The sequence below is a fragment of the Meles meles genome, chromosome 15 (assembly GCF_922984935.1).
Source record: "Meles meles chromosome 15, mMelMel3.1 paternal haplotype, whole genome shotgun sequence".
Classification (NCBI taxonomy): Eukaryota; Metazoa; Chordata; class Mammalia; order Carnivora; family Mustelidae; genus Meles; species Meles meles.
In genome coordinates this window covers 41,105,096-41,122,995 of record NC_060080.1, presented here as the reverse complement: position 1 = coordinate 41,122,995, position 17,900 = coordinate 41,105,096, and the positions used below count along the sequence as shown (strand labels likewise).

The 17,900-nt window shown below is 38.6% G+C and overlaps 1 protein-coding gene across 1 annotated transcript in view; it reads left to right on the top strand.

The window, feature by feature from the left end:
• The window catches only part of DNAH6 (dynein axonemal heavy chain 6), a 227,139-nt gene that overhangs the window by 64,493 nt on the left and 144,746 nt on the right, over window positions 1-17,900 (top strand). The window contains exons 18-25 of the mRNA XM_045978683.1: window positions 6,387-6,599; window positions 7,292-7,384; window positions 8,879-8,998; window positions 11,119-11,299; window positions 12,188-12,284; window positions 15,129-15,348; window positions 16,780-16,944; window positions 17,027-17,140. Of these exons, the coding sequence (XP_045834639.1) occupies window positions 6,387-6,599; window positions 7,292-7,384; window positions 8,879-8,998; window positions 11,119-11,299; window positions 12,188-12,284; window positions 15,129-15,348; window positions 16,780-16,944; window positions 17,027-17,140 (1,203 nt within the window). The remainder of the gene's footprint in view (window positions 1-6,386; window positions 6,600-7,291; window positions 7,385-8,878; window positions 8,999-11,118; window positions 11,300-12,187; window positions 12,285-15,128; window positions 15,349-16,779; window positions 16,945-17,026; window positions 17,141-17,900) is intronic.

Sequence of the window (17,900 nt, the reverse complement as noted above, 5' to 3'; positions counted from 1 at the left end):
AAATCAATAGGGAGTGAAAGTAAATTAGTGGTTACCAGGCACTGTGGAGGAGAAAAATTGGGTGATGAAAGCTAATGGGTATGGAGTTTCCTTTTGGGGTCATTAGTTAGTTACAGATAATTCACAGTGATAGTTCTAAAATTAGATAGTGGTGATTGTTGCACATCTCTGTGAATTGGAATATTTGGAAAAAAAAAGATTCTAACGAAACAGATGAACATAGGGGAGGGGCTGAAAAAATAAGACAAAATCAGAGAGGGAGACAAACCATAAGGGACTCTTAACTATAGGGAACAAACTAAGACTTGCTGGAGGGGAGAAAGAGGGGATGGGGTAGCTGGGTGATGGGCATCAAAGAGGGCACATGATATAATGAGCACTGAGTGTTATATGCAACTGATGAATCACTAAACTCTACCTCTGAAAGTAATAATATACTATATGTTAATTTAGTTGAAATTCAAAATTAAAAAAATTCTTCCATGTTGTTAGGTGAATTAATAGTTTGTTGATTTTTATTACTGAGTAATAATTCCATTATATAGATTATCACTGTTGGTTTTTCCATTCACCTGTTGAAAGAAATTTGGGTTGTGACCAGTTTTATAGCAATTATTAACAAGATGGTCTCAACAGTCATGTGCAGCTTTTTGAGTGAACACGGGTTTTTAATTCACTCTGGTGGAGAACTAGGAGTGGAATTACTGGGTGGCATGGGAAGTATATGTTTATAAGAAACTTGCCTGTTTTTCAAAGGACTGTAACATTTTGCCTTCCCATGGGCAATGTGTGAGAATTCTAGCTGTTCCTCAACCTCCCCAGCACTTGCTATTCGTTGGGAGGTTTTTGTGTGTTTGGTTTGGTTTTCATTTTAGTCACTCCATTAAATGTATAGAAGTATCTCATGGCCGTCGCATTTGCATTTTTCCAGTGACTAATCATGTGGAGTGTAATTTAAATGTATTTTTTCCATTCTTTTAACTTCTTTGGTGAATTGTCTGTGTGGCTCTTTGCCCAATTTTTTATTGGGTGGCCTGTTTTGTTATTACTGCATTTTAAGAGTTCTTTTTGTAATCTGGATCCAACTCCTTTTTCAAATATGTAACTTGAAAATATTTTTTCCCAGGTAGTGGTTGTCTCTTCAGCCCCTTACCAGGGACTCTCAGAGTGCAAGTGGTTTTAATTTAAATAATGTTCAATTTATATTCTTTGCTTTTATGGACTATCTTTTTAGTATAGTATCTAAAAATGTCTTGCTAAGGGGCGCCTGGGTGGCTCAGTGGATTAAGCCGCTGCCTTCGGCTCAGGTCATGATCTCAGGGTTCTGGGATCGAGTCCCGCATCGGGCTCTCTGCTCTGCAGGGAGCCTGCTTCCTCCTCTCTCTCTGCCTGCCTCTCTGCCTATTTGTGATCTCTCTGTCTGTCAAATAAATAAATAAAATCTTAAAAAAAAAAAAATGTCTTGCTAAACTTAAGGGTCACACAGATTTTCTTCTGTATTTTCCTTTAGAAGTTTTATTGTTTTACTTTTCTTACATTTTTTAGGATTTATTTGAGTTATTTTGCATAAAATATGGGAGATGTGTCAATGTGTACAATTTTCACATATGGATGTCCACTGGATCCAGCACCATTTATTTGAAAAGGTTACCCTTTCTCCATTGAACTGCCCTTGGACCTCTGCTATAAGTCAGCTGACTATCTTTTTAAATCTATTTCTGGACTCTATTCTGGATTCTATTCTGTTGTTCTGTGTGAGTCTACTCTTTCCCCAATGCTATACTGTTTTGATAACTATAGTAAGTCTTGAAACAGGTAGGTGTAAGTCCTCCAGATTTGTTCTTCTTTTTCACAGTCATTTTGTCCATTTGAATTCCTTTACCCTTCCATATAAATCTTAGAATTAAGTTGTCAATATGTATAAAAAATTGCCAGGAATTTTTGAAAGATTGTGTTGAATGTATAGTTCAATTTGAAGAGAACTGAAATCTTAGCCAGAGGGAATTTTCTAGTATCTTATCAGCATATCTCTTAATTTAGTTGTCTTCCTTTATTTTTTTTCAATGAAGGTTGCTGTTTCGATATACAGATTCTGCATGTATTTTGTTAGTTTTATAATTAAATATTTTTTATTATCCTAAATAGTATTTTGAGGTCTTTAAAAAGATTTTATTTATTTATTTATTTATTTATTTATTTATTTATTTATCAGAGAGAGAGAGAGAGAGAGAGCATGCAAGAAGCAGGCTCCCTGTAAGGAGCCCAATGTGGGACTCCATCCCAGGGTCCTGGATCATGACCTGAGCTTAAGGCAGACACTCCACCAACTGCGCCACCCAAGCGTCCCAGTAATATTGTTTTTAATTCCAAATTCCAATTGTTTGTTGCTGCTATATAGCAGAATACTATTGAATACTTGACCTTTGTATATTGATCTTATGTCCAGAGTTCTTACTGAATTCATTTTTTAATTTTAGGGGCTTTTTTTTTGTACATTAAAATGAGTTGGGAAGAGTTTCTTCTCTTCTGTTTTCTGGAGGAAATTGTATAAAGTTAATATTATTTCTTCTTTAAGTGTTTAGTAAAGTTCACTAGTGAAGCCATTTCAGTTTGAAGTCTTCTTTTTTGGAAGGCTTTTAACTACAAATTGAATTTCTTTAATACACATTGAATTATTCAGGTTATCTATTTCTTCTTGAGGAGGTTTTATAGTGTATTTTTCAATGTAGTGGTCCATTTTATCCAAATTGTTGAATTTATAAATTTAGAGTTGATCACATTTCTTTATTATCTTTTAAAATTATGTGGGATCTGGGCACCTGGGTGTCCGGTTCTTGGTTTTGGCTCAGGTCATGATCTCATGAGTTGTGGGATCAGGCCCTGTTTCAGACTCTGTGCTCAGCAGGGAGTCTGCTTGAAGATTCTCTTCTTCTGCTGCTCCCCCAACTCACTCACTCTCACTCTTTTTCTCTGTCTCTCTAAAATAAATAAACCTTAAAAAAAATAATGTGGGATCAGAAGTGAGTCCCCTTTTTCACTGTTGATATTGGTAATTTGTATCTTTCTGTATAGATTTATCTGTTCTCTATCTATCTGTCTAGTAATCCAACCACCCATTCAATTGTTTATTTATGTCAATATGAACTTCTGGATATTTACTTTACAATTTGGATTATAATGCAATACTACATTATTTATTTTTTGCTTAAATCTTTACAACTTTGGCTATTGAGAGCTCTCTCAGTTAACTTCTGTGTCCCTTTTATGTACCTCATCATTTTGGGTTTTTTGTATTTTACCTTTATATATACTATATGCACAATATGTTATAATATTATAACATATATATTATATATAATGCTATATATAATCCTATATTATATAATATAACATAATATATTATTGCAATAATATATTGCTACTATTTTTATTTTATATAATCCTCTTTCAGAACAATCAAAATAGGAAACAAAATGAAATTTATTTTGCCTTTATTCTATTTCTAGTCTTCATTTTTTTGTATGGATCTAAGATTCTGACTCATAGCTTGAAGAACTTCCTTTAATATTTCTTATTGAGTAGGTATGCTAACAATGAGTTCCCTAAGTTTCAGTTTTGAGAAATTCTTTATCCTTTATTTTGAATGATAATTTAAATGATAATATAAACTTATCATTCTCAGTCAATAGGTTTTGTTTTTTTCTTTCAGCAATTAAACACTTTCTTGCTTGCATGGTTTCTAACAAGAAATCTGCTATAGTTCTTCTCCCTGTTCTTCTGTAGATAATAGTACTTTTGGCTGGGCTGCCTTCAAGATTATTTCTTTTTCTTCATTTTTGTCAGTTAATAATGTGATATGCCCAGGTGTGTGTTGTTATTGTTGTTGTTGTTTACAGTTTGTATTTATCCCATTTTGTGTTCTCTGATTTTCTTGGATCTGTGGTTTGGTATCTGTCTTTAATTTTGGGGAAAAAATGCAGCCATTTATGTTAATCTTTGAGATTTCTGTTGCGTATTTAGACCATCTGATATTGTCCTATAGCTCTTGGACACTGTGGTTTTAGGTTTTGGTTTTTCACTGTTTTGGGTTTTTAACTGCTATTTTCTCTCATGTGTCAGTATGGAGAATTTCTATTCACTTATCTTCCCGTTCACAGATTCCTTGGCTGTTTCAAGCTCATCAAAGACATTCTTTATCTCTCTTGCTATCTTTTTCCATTCTAACGTTTATTTAATTCTTAATTATAGCTTCAATCTTTTTTTTTAAGATTTTACTTATTTGTCAGAGGGAGAGAGAAAGAGCACAAGCAATGGGAGCAGCAGGCAGAGGCAGGAGCAGGCTCCCCACTGAGCAAGGAGCCATATGCAGGACTCCATTCTAGGACCCTGGGATCATGACCTGTGCCAAAGGCAGACGCTTAACCAACTGAGCCACCCAGTTGTCCCAGCTTACATTTTCCTATTGTCTTTTCCCACTGGTATTGTATGTTGCCTACCTTTTCCATTAGAGCCATTGCCATGTTAATTATAATTATTTTGTATTCTCTATTAATTTCAACATTGTGTGTCATATCTGAGTCTGGTGGGGTTTTTTTGTTTGTTTGTTTCTTTATATATATATATATATATTTTTTTTTTTTTATTCATTTGACAGAGAGAGAGATCACAAGTAGGCAGAGAGGCTGAGCCACCCAGGCGCCCCTCTTTTTTTTTTTTTAAGATTTTATTTATTTATTTGACAGACAGAGATCACAAGTAGGCAGAGGAAGGCAGAGAGAGATGGGGAGGGGGGAAGCAGGCTCCCGGCTGAGCTGAGAGCCCAATGCAGGGCTCCACCCCAGGACCCTGGGATCATGACCTGAATTGAAGGCAGAGGCTTAACCCAGTGAGCCACCCAGGCACCCCTGTTTGTTTGTTTCTTAAATGTATGTTCATCTTAGCTTTTTATATAGTTCTGACATTTTTATTGAAAGCCAGGCATCTTATGTAGTACCCTAAATACTGAAGTAAATAATTCTTATACCTGCAAATGAGTGTGCCTTTCCTCCTATGTGGCTTTTTGTGTGGCATGTTATGTTAACTCTAGTAAGGAATTGGGCTAGATTTGAGGTTTGATGTTGCTATGATTACCCTCAGTATACTACAGCCTTCAAATTGTTCTTTTGATACCTTGTGTTTATGGTTTGGGCTCATTTGCCAAAGATTATTTTTTCAATTTTTGTTTCTCCCTGACCTTGGGTCCTCCCTATGTATTGTCCCCAGAGAGAGTCTGTCTCTTGCAGCTAATCAGTCTGTATTCCACTGTTATTTTTATTCAATATTTGTTAGCTTGGTGGGAGAGGATAGGAGGGGCATTCCATTTGTGTTCTGATTAAGCCTCTCTACCTTAGCAAGGCGCTGTGCTGTGTCTCTTGTTCTCAGACTGTTGACCTTCACTGGTGTTCCTGCCCCTCCTCCAGCTGTAGTAATGAGCCTAGAAAGTATTTCTTTCCCTCCCCCATGAATAGAGCTTTTATTTTTCCAATTTTGTTTCTCCCGAGATATACAGAAATCTATAGTGGGTTATCACAGTGCCTTAAAATGGCAGTGTTTGTTGCTCATTTTCCTGGCATTAAGTCATTTGTTTTATATGAAAACTAGGAGAAATGGGTTGATTAGAATTACAGTAGTGGCTGCTGTGTTCCTCTCCCCAGCCAGCACCATAAGGTAGACTTTCTCAGGATTCTCCCCAGTCTTCCCTGTGAACACCTCTGTGTTTTTAGACTTTACATTCTTATACTACCCTACTCTCACTCTTTAGCAATTTATTTTTTTCCATCTTTAGCAACTTACTTTTTAAATTAGCTGAATCTTCTTGCTAGCTTAAGTGACAACCCAAGGCATCTGTCCTAGGTAAGCAAATTCTCAGGTCCTGTTTTTTTGCTGTGAAAAAATCTACAGATAACAGTCTCTTCCCAAATTTTGAGTTAGTTGTTTGCCCTCCAACCTCTATTTTTTGATAGCATCATTAGAAGTCATTAATTTTCAGTTTGTCCAGAATTTTCTTTTTGTAAGAGCACAAGTGTTATTCTTTCCAGTTCTCCACATTCCTGAATTGAAATCAGAAGTCTTGGGCTATGTTTTTAAGGTAGGGGAGTTGGATAGGGGGATGGGTTATTTGGGTGATGAGCATTAAGAAGGGCATTTGACATAATGAGCACTGGGTAGTATAGGCAACTGACAAATCATTAAATTCTACCACTGATTACCACTGAAACTAATAACACACTATATGTTAATGAGTGAAAGAAAGGAAGGAAGAAAGAAAGGGGAAATAAACTTGTATATCTATAGTCAAACAAAAAAAGATAAAAAGCATGGTGCCTTTGAGACTGTTTGCTTTCCAGCTTCCAGTTATCATTGACTTGAGGAACCCAACTTTGAAGTCAAGACATTGGGCAGCTATTGAACGAACAGTTGATGCCTCCCTAGTGGACCTTGAAATTCCATTAACCTTGGAGAAACTCTCTGAGTTGCGTGTTTTTGATTTTGCCCAAGAAATCCAGGACATTTCTGGACAGGCTTCTGGAGAAGCTGCCTTAGAAACAATTCTTAAAAAGGTAAATCTGGAAAATATATTCTGAAGATCAAGGACTGTATAGGTTTTAATATTTAGCATGAAGATCACCAACATTGGATTCATCTATATGGGTTTTTCATCATTGCAGCTCTCAGTTTCTCATCAGTCATCCTTCTGTTGTTTCCTTACATTTATTATCATTATTATTGTCAGCAACACTTTTATCAGTATCCTCTTTCCACTTAGTTTACAGCCCACTTTGATGACAACAAAGTTTGGTATTTATAGGCTTATATGAAAAACCACATTCCAAGGAAGATCTTTTATACCAAAATACATCATCTTTCAAACTATCAGAAAAAAAGTAACACTGTGAAATGCTACGAGACAATGAAGAGTCTTCCCTACTTAAGCTACTTACCTCCTTACCCTAAAAATACACACATACCCACACATCACCTGTGTAAAAAGAAATATTTTCCTTACATTTAAGGCATAAATTGGTAAGGGATGGACATTAACATATCACACATTATTTATATATATTAATGTTCATCCATAAAATTTAGTATATCAGTATCATTTAACCAGAAAGAAGATTTCAAGAATTTTAAAGGCAGTAAAAAGGAAAATGGGATGATTGTGGAGTTTTCATTTATTTTATTCTACATGGATTTATTGAGTACCTAAAAAAGTTAATTTCGGTATCCTAAGACTTGAATTATTTCTAAGGTGGAGGATTCTTGGAAAACAACCGAATTCGTCGTTCTCCCTCACCGTGACTCCAAAGATGTGTTTATCCTGGGTGGCACAGATGACATACAGGTAGGGTAACTGGGTTATTGAAAACCCATGGTAAAGATTGGTCAGACCTACTCCTGAATCTTCTATGGGAGATTATGATGAAGGAATGAAATATGAGAGTTACTAAGAAAAAATCTAATTGGAAAGACAAAATATGAGTATGAATAATTGGCAGATATGCTTGTACATGAGGTATTAGCAAAGCAATAAAAGTGGCATACATATGAATTATAATTGTATACTTAACAGTTGAAAAGTTTAGAAAAGCAAGAGATAATTTATAAGCTGAAGTGATCACAGAATCCTTCCTAGACCAGCCAAGACATGCTGGACCTTAAACAATAAATGGTATTTGACAGACATAGATGAGAATGAAAGGCATTTCAAACCATTTAAATGAGGCAAAGAAACATGAACAAGCATTTCAGGTTTATACCGCACGAAGAAACTAAGTTCACCTGAATTTTTTTGAGATTAGGAGTAGATGGCCATCCTCTATGAAAAATGAAAGAAAGTAAATCTAATCCATGCATTCGGAATATTCTTTTTTAAAATTTTTTTTTATTTTCAGCATAACAGTATTCATTGTTTTTTGCACCACACCCAGTGCTCCATGCAATACGTGCCCTCCCTATTTGGAATATTCTTAAATGATTTAAAATTCAAACACATATTTGTTTAGCAAAAGGATCTGTGTCTTACGGCCAAATTTAAAAAGCAAAGACTGGACCCATTTGGGTGTATCCATATGAGAACTAATGATGAAATGGCTTTGCCAGGTGTAGGTTGGAGGTCTTGCTCTTCTACTGTTTGCAGTAGACCAGAGAGCAAACCTAAGATGAAAGTCAGGTAGTAGCAGGCCAAGCGATGCTGGGTGATGGGACATCTGCTCTCAAGAAATTTATAATTTAAATCGGGCAATTAAAATACTTTAGATTAACAGACACATTTTTTAGAATTCACATGTTCTGTAAGGCTTGCTGTAGTGTAAAGGGGAAAAGTAGGGGAAGGAGGTAGAGGGAAAACTGTTTATAGTCTTTCTAACCTTGATATGAATGAGTTCAGTTTCCCTATTCCTCAAGATAATTGAGATAAAGCGATGTTTCACTGGATAGAGAAGATACCTAATTTTGCAAGTTTTGAGTACTTTGAGAAATAAAGGCTTAGATGACCAAATGGTATAAAGAAGGTACCAGATACCTTAAAGTACGGGGAGAGAGGAGAAGAGTATTGAACCAAACAACAACAACAAAAAATGTGCCATTAATAATTACGGAAATAGGGAAGATTTGGCAATCAGAAGTCTCTCGGTGACATTTGAGAGAAAGTGAGAGTGGGTTGTGAGGCACTGAAGTGGATAAGGAAGGGAAGTGGATGGGTAGGAAACAGTAGGTGGGACGAGGCTATTTATTCAAAAAGTTGGACTTTGAGTGGACTCTTGGGATTAAACATCTGTAATTATCTTTGAGAGCACAAACTCATGATGCTGCATGTTTTTTTCTTCTTTGTTTAAAGGTCCTTCTTGATGACAGCACCATCAACATTGCAACCATTGCCTCATCACGTTATGTTGGTCCATTGAAAACTCGAGTGGATGACTGGCAGAAACAACTTGCCTTATTTAATCAAACACTGGTGAGTGAAGGCAGTTTCAGTTCATGCACTCAGAGAATTGGAGAGCCACGGTACTTTAGAAATCATTTCTTTAATCATTTAAATATGATATAGTTTAGAAATAAGACTTAATTGTTGACATTTTATTATATTCAGAATGTAAGGAAAATGCAAATATACTAAGTTCTTCTTTATATGATTAGGCCATATCATATTAATTATTATTGCCATGGAACAAAATACCACAAACTTGGTGGTATGAAACAGTCTATATTTATTTTCCCACAGTTTCTGTGGGTCAGGGGTTCAGGTATGGCTTAAATGAGTCTCCTACTTAGGGTCTCACAAAGGTTCAGTCAAGATGTGGGCCATGACTTGGTTCTCATCAGAGGTTCAACTCAAGGAAGATCCCTTTCCAAGGTCACTCACATGGTTGGCAGAAACCATTTCCTCGCAACTCTGGGATTAAGGGCTTCAATTTCTTGCTGGCTCTCAGGTGGAGGTCATCCTCAGCTCCTCTATGTTGCCCACATTTTTTGTTTACTTATAAATCTATAGTTTTATTGAGACAAAAGTGACAATGTGTTATGAAGTTTACATTTAAATAAAGTTTTCATTAAAAACTAGCACCTGTCTGAAAAGATTTTATAATGGAATTCTAGATGCTTGTCTAGATGATATGAACTACTGATGGGTATCATGATTCAAGATAGCATTTTTGGTATTTGTCAATTCCTAAGATTAAAAAAATTCTTTTTGTTCTGTATTTTAAGGTGATCACTGCCCTAGTATGAAAGCTTAACCTTTTTCTGAGACCAGGACTTTTGAAATCATTCAACTCTTGAAATAATTCAATGAACTTGTGTTGTCACTAACTGAATCCTGCCACCAATGGTTTCAGAATTCAAAGTTTAAAAAACAGAGAAGCTCTAAGAATTTTTCACCTTAAGAATATATGCTGTTGTCTTCAGCTATTCTCATTCCCCCCTGCACCATCTTCTTTCCCTCCCTAAGTACCTCAGCCAGTTGATATATTAAACTTTGTAATTGGAAAAGAAAGGTGCATACACTCCATTGAAAGACTGTCTCCTCAACCGGTTTCCATCCCAAAATGGCAGGCAGCTTTGGTACCTTATTAAGTGGCTTAAACCTTTGCTGGCAACAGCTTTAAGCTCAGGCAGGGGACACCTGGGCTTCTAAGTTTCAGGCATTCACAGCTTTTAGACAACCTCTCACAGTACCACAACAGCCTTGTATTTACTGGAAAAATACACACTGTTGCTTGAAGTCTTCTTGGTACCCTTCCTTGTGGTACACCTTTCCTTTTTATTTTATTCTACTTCAGATTACCCCACAGTAGAACAAAGAATCCATTTATACTGACCTTACTTTGTTCCCATCCAATCTCTTTCTTAGACTGCAGATTTTTAGCTTGACCTAATTATGCTTAGATTTCTAAATATTCTTTTTTTAATTTTTAAGATTTTATTCATTTATTTGACAGAGACAGAGGTAGCGAGAGCAGGAATACAAGCAGGGGGAGTGGGAGAGGAAGAAGCAGGATTTCTGCTGAGCAGGGAACCCGATGCAGGGCTCAATTCCAGGACCCTGGATCATGACCTGAACCAAAGGCAGACGCTTAACCCACTGAGCCACCCAGGTGCCCCAGGTTTCTAAATATTCTAATATGAAAAGTTATCTGTACAATAATAAAGGCACTAAGTGGGAAAAGATCTTTTGTTCCAACTTTGTTTCATGGAAATCATTTTTAGGAATCTACCCTCTTTGACATACCCCTTATAATCTGACCCCTGTCCAGCCTCCTCTACTGGTGGGTGAGCCCAAGAAGGGAGGGACTATAGAGCAAAGTAATGTTTTCATAGGGAGCCCTTAAAAAAGTGCCAAATAGTGGGGACTATCCAAAGAATTAACTGGAAAGTAAGAGACTTAAGATAAACCAGGGAGCGCTTGTGACACGAGGGCTCAGGCATAACCCCAAACCCAGAGTGAGAAGTGAGAAACTCTCATGGATGTTGGGCCGACACATGCACTGGCAGGAGACACAGAGGACCATGAGAACTAGGTCCCGACACTGCATTTCTGGGATGAAAAAGTTGATGATGCCCACATTTTTCTCCTAGGAAGAGTGGCTAAACTGCCAGAGAAACTGGCTCTACCTAGAAAGTATTTTTAATGCTCCTGATATTCAGAGGCAGCTGCCTGCCGAGGCTAAGATGTTCCTGCAAGTGGATAAGTCATGGAAAGAAATCATGAGGAAGGTGAACCGGCTGCCTAACGCTCTTCGAGCAGCGACTCAACCAGGTATAAAACAAAATTTTAAAAAACAAAAAGACTTTACAACCATCTATAAGATTCTGGCAATATGGGGGTACACTCAATCCTTGTTGATTCTCATCAGCATGGATGACCAAGAACAGTTGTAGCACATCCAACACTCTTGCTGAAAACTGTGAACTGAGCACTGTTGTTGCTGTTGTTAACTATTATCGCTGTTATTATTACTCGTCAGCTTAATTCAGAGTTTTGGCACCCAAGAATCTGATTATTTCTGCTCCTTTTATAATTTGGGGATTCTGCCACAGAGTATCAGTGAGGCCTGCGTGTCACAATTTGACTACAAGATACATATTCACATTCAGTTGACCCATTCTGCTGAAACTCTCAGACTTAGAACTATAAAAATGTCCCCATCTGATTTTTCATTAATTCATGAAAAACATTTGTGATGGAGGGCTCTTTTGACACAGTTGAGTGGCATTTGAGCAGAAAGCAGCAGGAAAGAGGGAGTGAGACACATGTGCAAATCTGAGGGAGGGTGTGAAAGGCAGAGAGAAGAACAAAGTTGAAGCCCCAAAATGAGAACGCACTTAGCGTGCACAATGGTCTGTGCTTGGGTTTGGCTTTGGTTTGTGCACCAAAAAAGTGGGGTGCGCCAGCTAAAAATTGTTGCAGGTTGAATACTTGCTCGTCTGTGGTAAATATTAAAATTAATATTAGATAATGTTACTAAAAGTAACAGTTAACATTGTTAGCCAGCCTCCCACAATTTATGTTTTTTTGACCATTTCTTATCAAATACAGGCAAAGCTTTAAAGAATGTTAATGTCATATTTTACTTCCACTTAAAATGGTATTTTCTATTTATTTTTAACACAATTTTACCATTACCTTTTCCCGCCCAATAAACAGGACTTCTGGAGACTTTTCAAAATAATAATGCATTACTTGACCAAATTCAAAAGTGTCTAGAGGCATATTTAGAATCAAAAAGAGTCATCTTTCCAAGGTAAGTTTATAAAGCAACCTATGATGTTTTTAGTAGTGAAAACTACCGTTAATTTAAAAGGATATACTTAAAAAGAAACCATAACCTCAAAACATCAGGGAACCAGAACAAGAAACAAGAAAGATATGATAGTTGGCCGATCAGTCCAGCTGATATCTTGATTAGGGAGTGTAAGGCTCAGGAATAGAAGGCAAGTATTTGATGGAGGATTAAGTGGATGAGTACCCAAGGTGCTGAAGAGATTCTTGGTTTCAGCATTGTTTCATTGTTGGGTGCACGTGTGTGTGTCTGTCTGTGTGTGTGTCCATAGATGTGCATGCGAAAAGTCAGAGGACATTTTTGCCTGAGCAGGTTTCTTTGGATTAATTAGTGACTTAAGAGTGTCACTGGAGGGATACCTGGGTGGCTCAGTGGGTTAATCCTCTGCCTTCGGCTTGGGTCATGATCTCAGGGTCCTGGGATCGAGCCCCGCATCGGGCTCTCTGCTCACCAGAGAGCCTGCTTTCTCTCTCTCTCTCTCTCTCTCTCTCTCTGCCTGCTTCTCTGCCTACTTGTGATCTCCCTCTCTCTGTCAAATAAATAAATAATAATCTTTTTTAAAAAAAAAGAGTGTCACTGGAGAAGTTGTCTAAGAGATCTTTTCACAAAGTCCAAATGAAATTTTTTATTCATCTCTTTATTCCAAAAACATACCAAATGTTACGCTAAGTGCTGAAGATACAAAGAAGAAAAGGCTGGATTCCTGCCCTAATGGGGCTCATGGTTAACAGGTGAATAATCATGTAAATAAACCATTATAATATAGTTTTTTTAACACCAGGATAAACTACATGATGACAGCCAAAGCTCCCAGCTTCAATCATTAGGGCATATTGTACTATAATACAGGGAAAAATGGTTCATCTTCCCTGGTATTTTCCTGTTAGTTGTTAAGGAAATGGCCATTAAGGTCCGTCCTTGGACAAGCACTGTGGCAGCCAGGGGTAGGTGCTTATCTGGGTTACGTGGTTGAGAGCGGTTGTTGCTGGGGACCAAGACTGGGTACGTGTGTGCACGAGAAATCCAAGATCCAGAAGATTTAGTTGAGTTTTAACAGAAGTGGTCAGGCTTTAAGAATACACACAAATCTTACTAAAATCTTACTAAAACATCAATTCAGGCAACATGGAAAAAGAAGAAAGACTCTGAGGTTTGGAATGTGCCTTTTGTCTGTTTCACTCTTAAATCAGTATTTCCCAGCTTGAGTCTCCCAAAGCCAGAGAAAATCTGTACACTACTTTTGATACTTAAAAAAAGCTGGAAACAAATTTACCTGTGATAATATTGACCACTAAAAATCATCCTCTTTTATTTGTTCTTTCGCTGCGTGAACTGGTTCTGCTATATGTGTTCCGTCAGGAGGCTCTATGTGGTGTTGATATACCCTGTAGGCTTTCGTGAAGACATACTGTGAGCTGCAGAACAAGGTAGCTCCTGGTAGCAAGACGAATACAGTACTGTTCCTGCTCTCACAGGGCTCATGGTCCAGTCTTTATAGTTGTCTGTTTCATTAGTTGAAAGAGAGGCATGGGCACAAATTAATTACTACTGGATGGTAAAGAAGCAGGACTTAGTCCAACCAAAAGCATCTTTATTTCTAACTAATAACTGCCTTTGCATTCCCATCCAGGGGCCCTGGACAAAATCTTAAGCAGACCTCACAAATTTTCTGGTCATTCTTAAATAATAATATAAACAAACAAAACCCTCTCGTCACCTCAACCCAATAAATGATCTCTAATAATCAAACTCCGAACTCCTTTCAAAGTGAAAACTTCCCCCTTCTCTGCCCAAGCCTGTTGCAGGTCTAAAGGCTTTAGTGATAATGAGGATATGTGGGGACCAACCCACCCCTCTCCCTATGAGGTTTCTGAGGCCTCCAGGTTTGGGGCAAGGAGAAGAGAGGCAAGGCAGCAGAGCAGCCTGACCTACCTGGCCCCCTCTCTTCCACGTGGGGCCTCCCGTGGGCTCTTTTCCATCTGTTCCCTTCTCAACCAAGGGGTCTCTCATAGGCAACCTCCTCCACTCTAGAGGTGAACTGTCTTCTCTGACCAGGCCCTTATTCCTCTCCCTCATCGCTGGGCATCCAGGTATGCCCAGTTCTCTTCCTGCGGTGTCTTCGTGCCTCCAAATGGCCCTGGTGGGCAAGATCTAAGAAGATGCCACGCAGGATCACACCAGCATGGCCCACATGTGGATATTCACAGAACCAAATAAAGCTCCTATAACCACCCGTCCATCCACCCAATACATTAGGTATTAAAAGTAGGGACGTGTGAGGTGCCTGGGTGGCTCAGTGGGTTAAAGCCTCTGCCTTCGGCTCAGGTCATGATCCCAGGGTCCTGGGATCGAGCCCCACATTGGGCTCTTTGCTCAGCAGGAAGCCTGCTTCCTCCTTTCTCTCTGCCTGCCTCTCTGCCTACTTGTGATCTCTATCTGTCAAATAAATAAATAAAATCTTAAAAAAAAAAAGTAGGGACGTGTAAGGTACTAAGGCTAGGTTCTAGGGAAAACAAATATTATATCTTTACTCTAGAGCAAATCAGGGTCATAGAAAGAGCTGGCATTTTTTATAATTTTTTGAAAAGCATCTATCTTTTTTGTGTCAGACACTAATTCTAGATGTCTGAGATGCAGCCACTCTAGTCTCCATAATGGCTGTAGAGACACCTGGTCTCCCCGGAAACCCAGGACCAGAAGGTTGGAAGTTTAGGAAATCGGTGACTGGGAAAGAGATATGGCTAAGGGATTTATCTTTCATGTCGACACTTTCAAGTTATATTTTAAGTATTTTCTTTAATCCAGATTTTACTTCTTGTCAAATGATGAGCTTCTGGAGATTCTGGCCCAGACACGAAATCCCCAAGCTGTGCAGCCACACTTAAGGAAATGCTTTGACTCCATTTCAAAGCTTGAATTTGCTGTCATGCCTCCTACTGAAGGAAAAATTCCTGGTGTGGAAGGAGAGCCAGAAAAGATTTACACTAACGATATTTTAGCAATGCTGTCACCAGAAGGAGAACGGGTAAGGTGCTTTTTGTTTATGATTCTTTATAGGGAAAGCTTTGTTGCCATTCCAGGGTAGAGGGGAGAAGTGTACTTCTTGTCACTCTAAATGTTCATCACGGGCTACCACATCTTACTCTGCAGCCTCAGCAGTTTCAAAGATAACGAAGATGAGATGTTTGCTCACAAAGGGCTCTAGTGGAGCTATAGTCAAACAAATGATTGAAAATACCACAGTAAGCGCGGTAACAGAGGTGTGTGTTTTGTTCTTGGGAACAGAGTGGAGGTACTGGAACCCAGCCTTATTCAGCTCTCTACGAGAGGCAGACGAGTGAGCTGGTTAAGAGCGCTGGGTCTACTGCCGGCCACCTGGAACCAGGTCCCATCCTTTAACTTCATCTATAAAATGAAGAATAGTAACAGTGCCTGATTAATGAGATGCTGAGGATTTTCAAATAGTATTTGAAATGTGTGTGTGTGTGTATAAAACATATAATTCTATGTAGATTACTCAGAACTGTACCCAGCAGGTGCTATGAAAGTGTTAGTTGTCATTGTTGGCAGTGGTGTATCCAGGACACTGCACAATGCCTGGCGTGCAGTAAACACTGAGGGAGTGAATGTATTAGCAAACTGCGGAGAACCGCAGGACTTCACAGAGAGAAATCTCTCTCTATCCCTTCCCCCTCACCTACTTACCTCTCTCTCTCTCTCTCTCTCTCACACACACACACACACACACACACACACACACACACACACACACACAGAAGCAGTCAAAGAACATGGAGAAGAGACATGGGAGGGAGAGCATTCCTTACAGAGGAAATGTGTGGGGAAATGCTGAGGATTTCAGTCCAGTTAGAGCAGGAAATGTATCCACAAGAGTGGCAGGAACCTAAAAACATTTTACTTGTCCTGAATTGACAAGAATTTGCTCATCACGAATGCAGAAGAAGAGTAAGGGAAGGACCACAGCTAGGATCCAGGGAAAACATGGAAGTTAAAGGGAAGGTGGAAGATTTAAGAGACCCAGACAAGCAAGGCAGTCAGGTCATTGGAAGTCTAAGAAATAAGTATGTGTAGGACTGAAAAATATCATTTGGACTTGACAACTGAAAGAACATCGGTAACCTTAATGACCTTACCAGGTTTAGATGAATAGTTGGGGCCAAAAAATCAAATGGCAGTAAGTAGGAAAAGAAAGTAAGGGAATTCATGTAGTCAGTGTAGTCACATATACTCCTTTTTTCAGGGATTTGGCTCCAAAGGGAAGCATTTAAAAAAGAAAAAAAAAAAGGAGTAGAGATGTAGAGTGGGATATTGATAGAAGGTTCTAGTATTTGTGGTTAAGCTTCAGTGTGTCAGGGGTCTGTTATAGAAGTACAGAAGATGTACGGCTGGAAAATGCCACACTGAACATGTTGTTATTGCTCTGACTCTTCTCTAGGTTAGCTTGGGAAAAGGCCTGAAAGCCCGGGGCAACGTGGAGGAGTGGCTTGGTAAAGTGGAGGAAGCCATGTTTACATCTCTGCGTCGCCTGTGCAAATCTGCCATGGCTGACTATCAGGGGAAACCAAGGACAGCCTGGGTGATTGCTGGCCACCCTTCTCAAGTAACGCACTCCTTAAATTTCCACCTCTGAGTGCATTTCTGGTGAGATGCATAACACACTTAAGAACAGTGTTTCCATGCAGGTGATCCTGACCATTTCTCAAATCATGTGGTGCCGTGACTTGACTGAGTGTCTGGGAAGAAAAAGTGTTAATCACATAGAGGCCCTGGAGGAGTTTGAGAAAGTAAACTTCGAGGTGAGATGTTTAACAGGGTGGCATTGAACATAATGCTGTGCAAGATGATCTCAGTACGTTTTTTTGATGTGGCTGATGCAAGTCGCGTGTTTCAGAAATTTTAATACTCTGACCTGACTTACAAAGCTTTGGGGTTCTTATAAAAACCATTTATGTTCAGGTTTTCTTAGGAACACTACCTTGATATTTGTATGGTATTTATAAGAATACTTATAAAAATAGGAGGAAAAGACCATTTACAGAGGAAAATCTCAGGATTATAATGGTTTGCAACATTTAAGGAGACTTTGTGTTTAGTAGGTCTTGGATATCTCTCACAGAAGATTATTCAATCCAGGAAAACCCCAGGATTTGTGCCATTCCTATTCTTAGGCTCAAGATGTGCTTTTCTGCTATTCTAGAGAATCCTCAGACAGCTAACAATAAAACAATAAATAACTGAATCCAGTACCATTCTACAAGAATTTTTAAAAGGAGGGACAGGCCGTCTCTTTCCTTTTTTTTTTTTTTTTAAGATTTTAAAAAAATTTTAAAAAATTTATTTGACAGAGAGAGAGAGAGATCACAAGTAGGCAGAGAAACAGGCAGAGATACAGGGGGAAGCAGGCTCCCTGCGAGCAGAGAGCCCGATGCGGGGCTCGATCCCAGGACCCTGGGACCATTGACCTGAGCCGAAGGCAGAGGCTCAACCCACTGAGCCACCCAGGCACCCAATTCTACAAGAATTTTTAAGCTATAGTTCAGGAATGCCATTTTACAA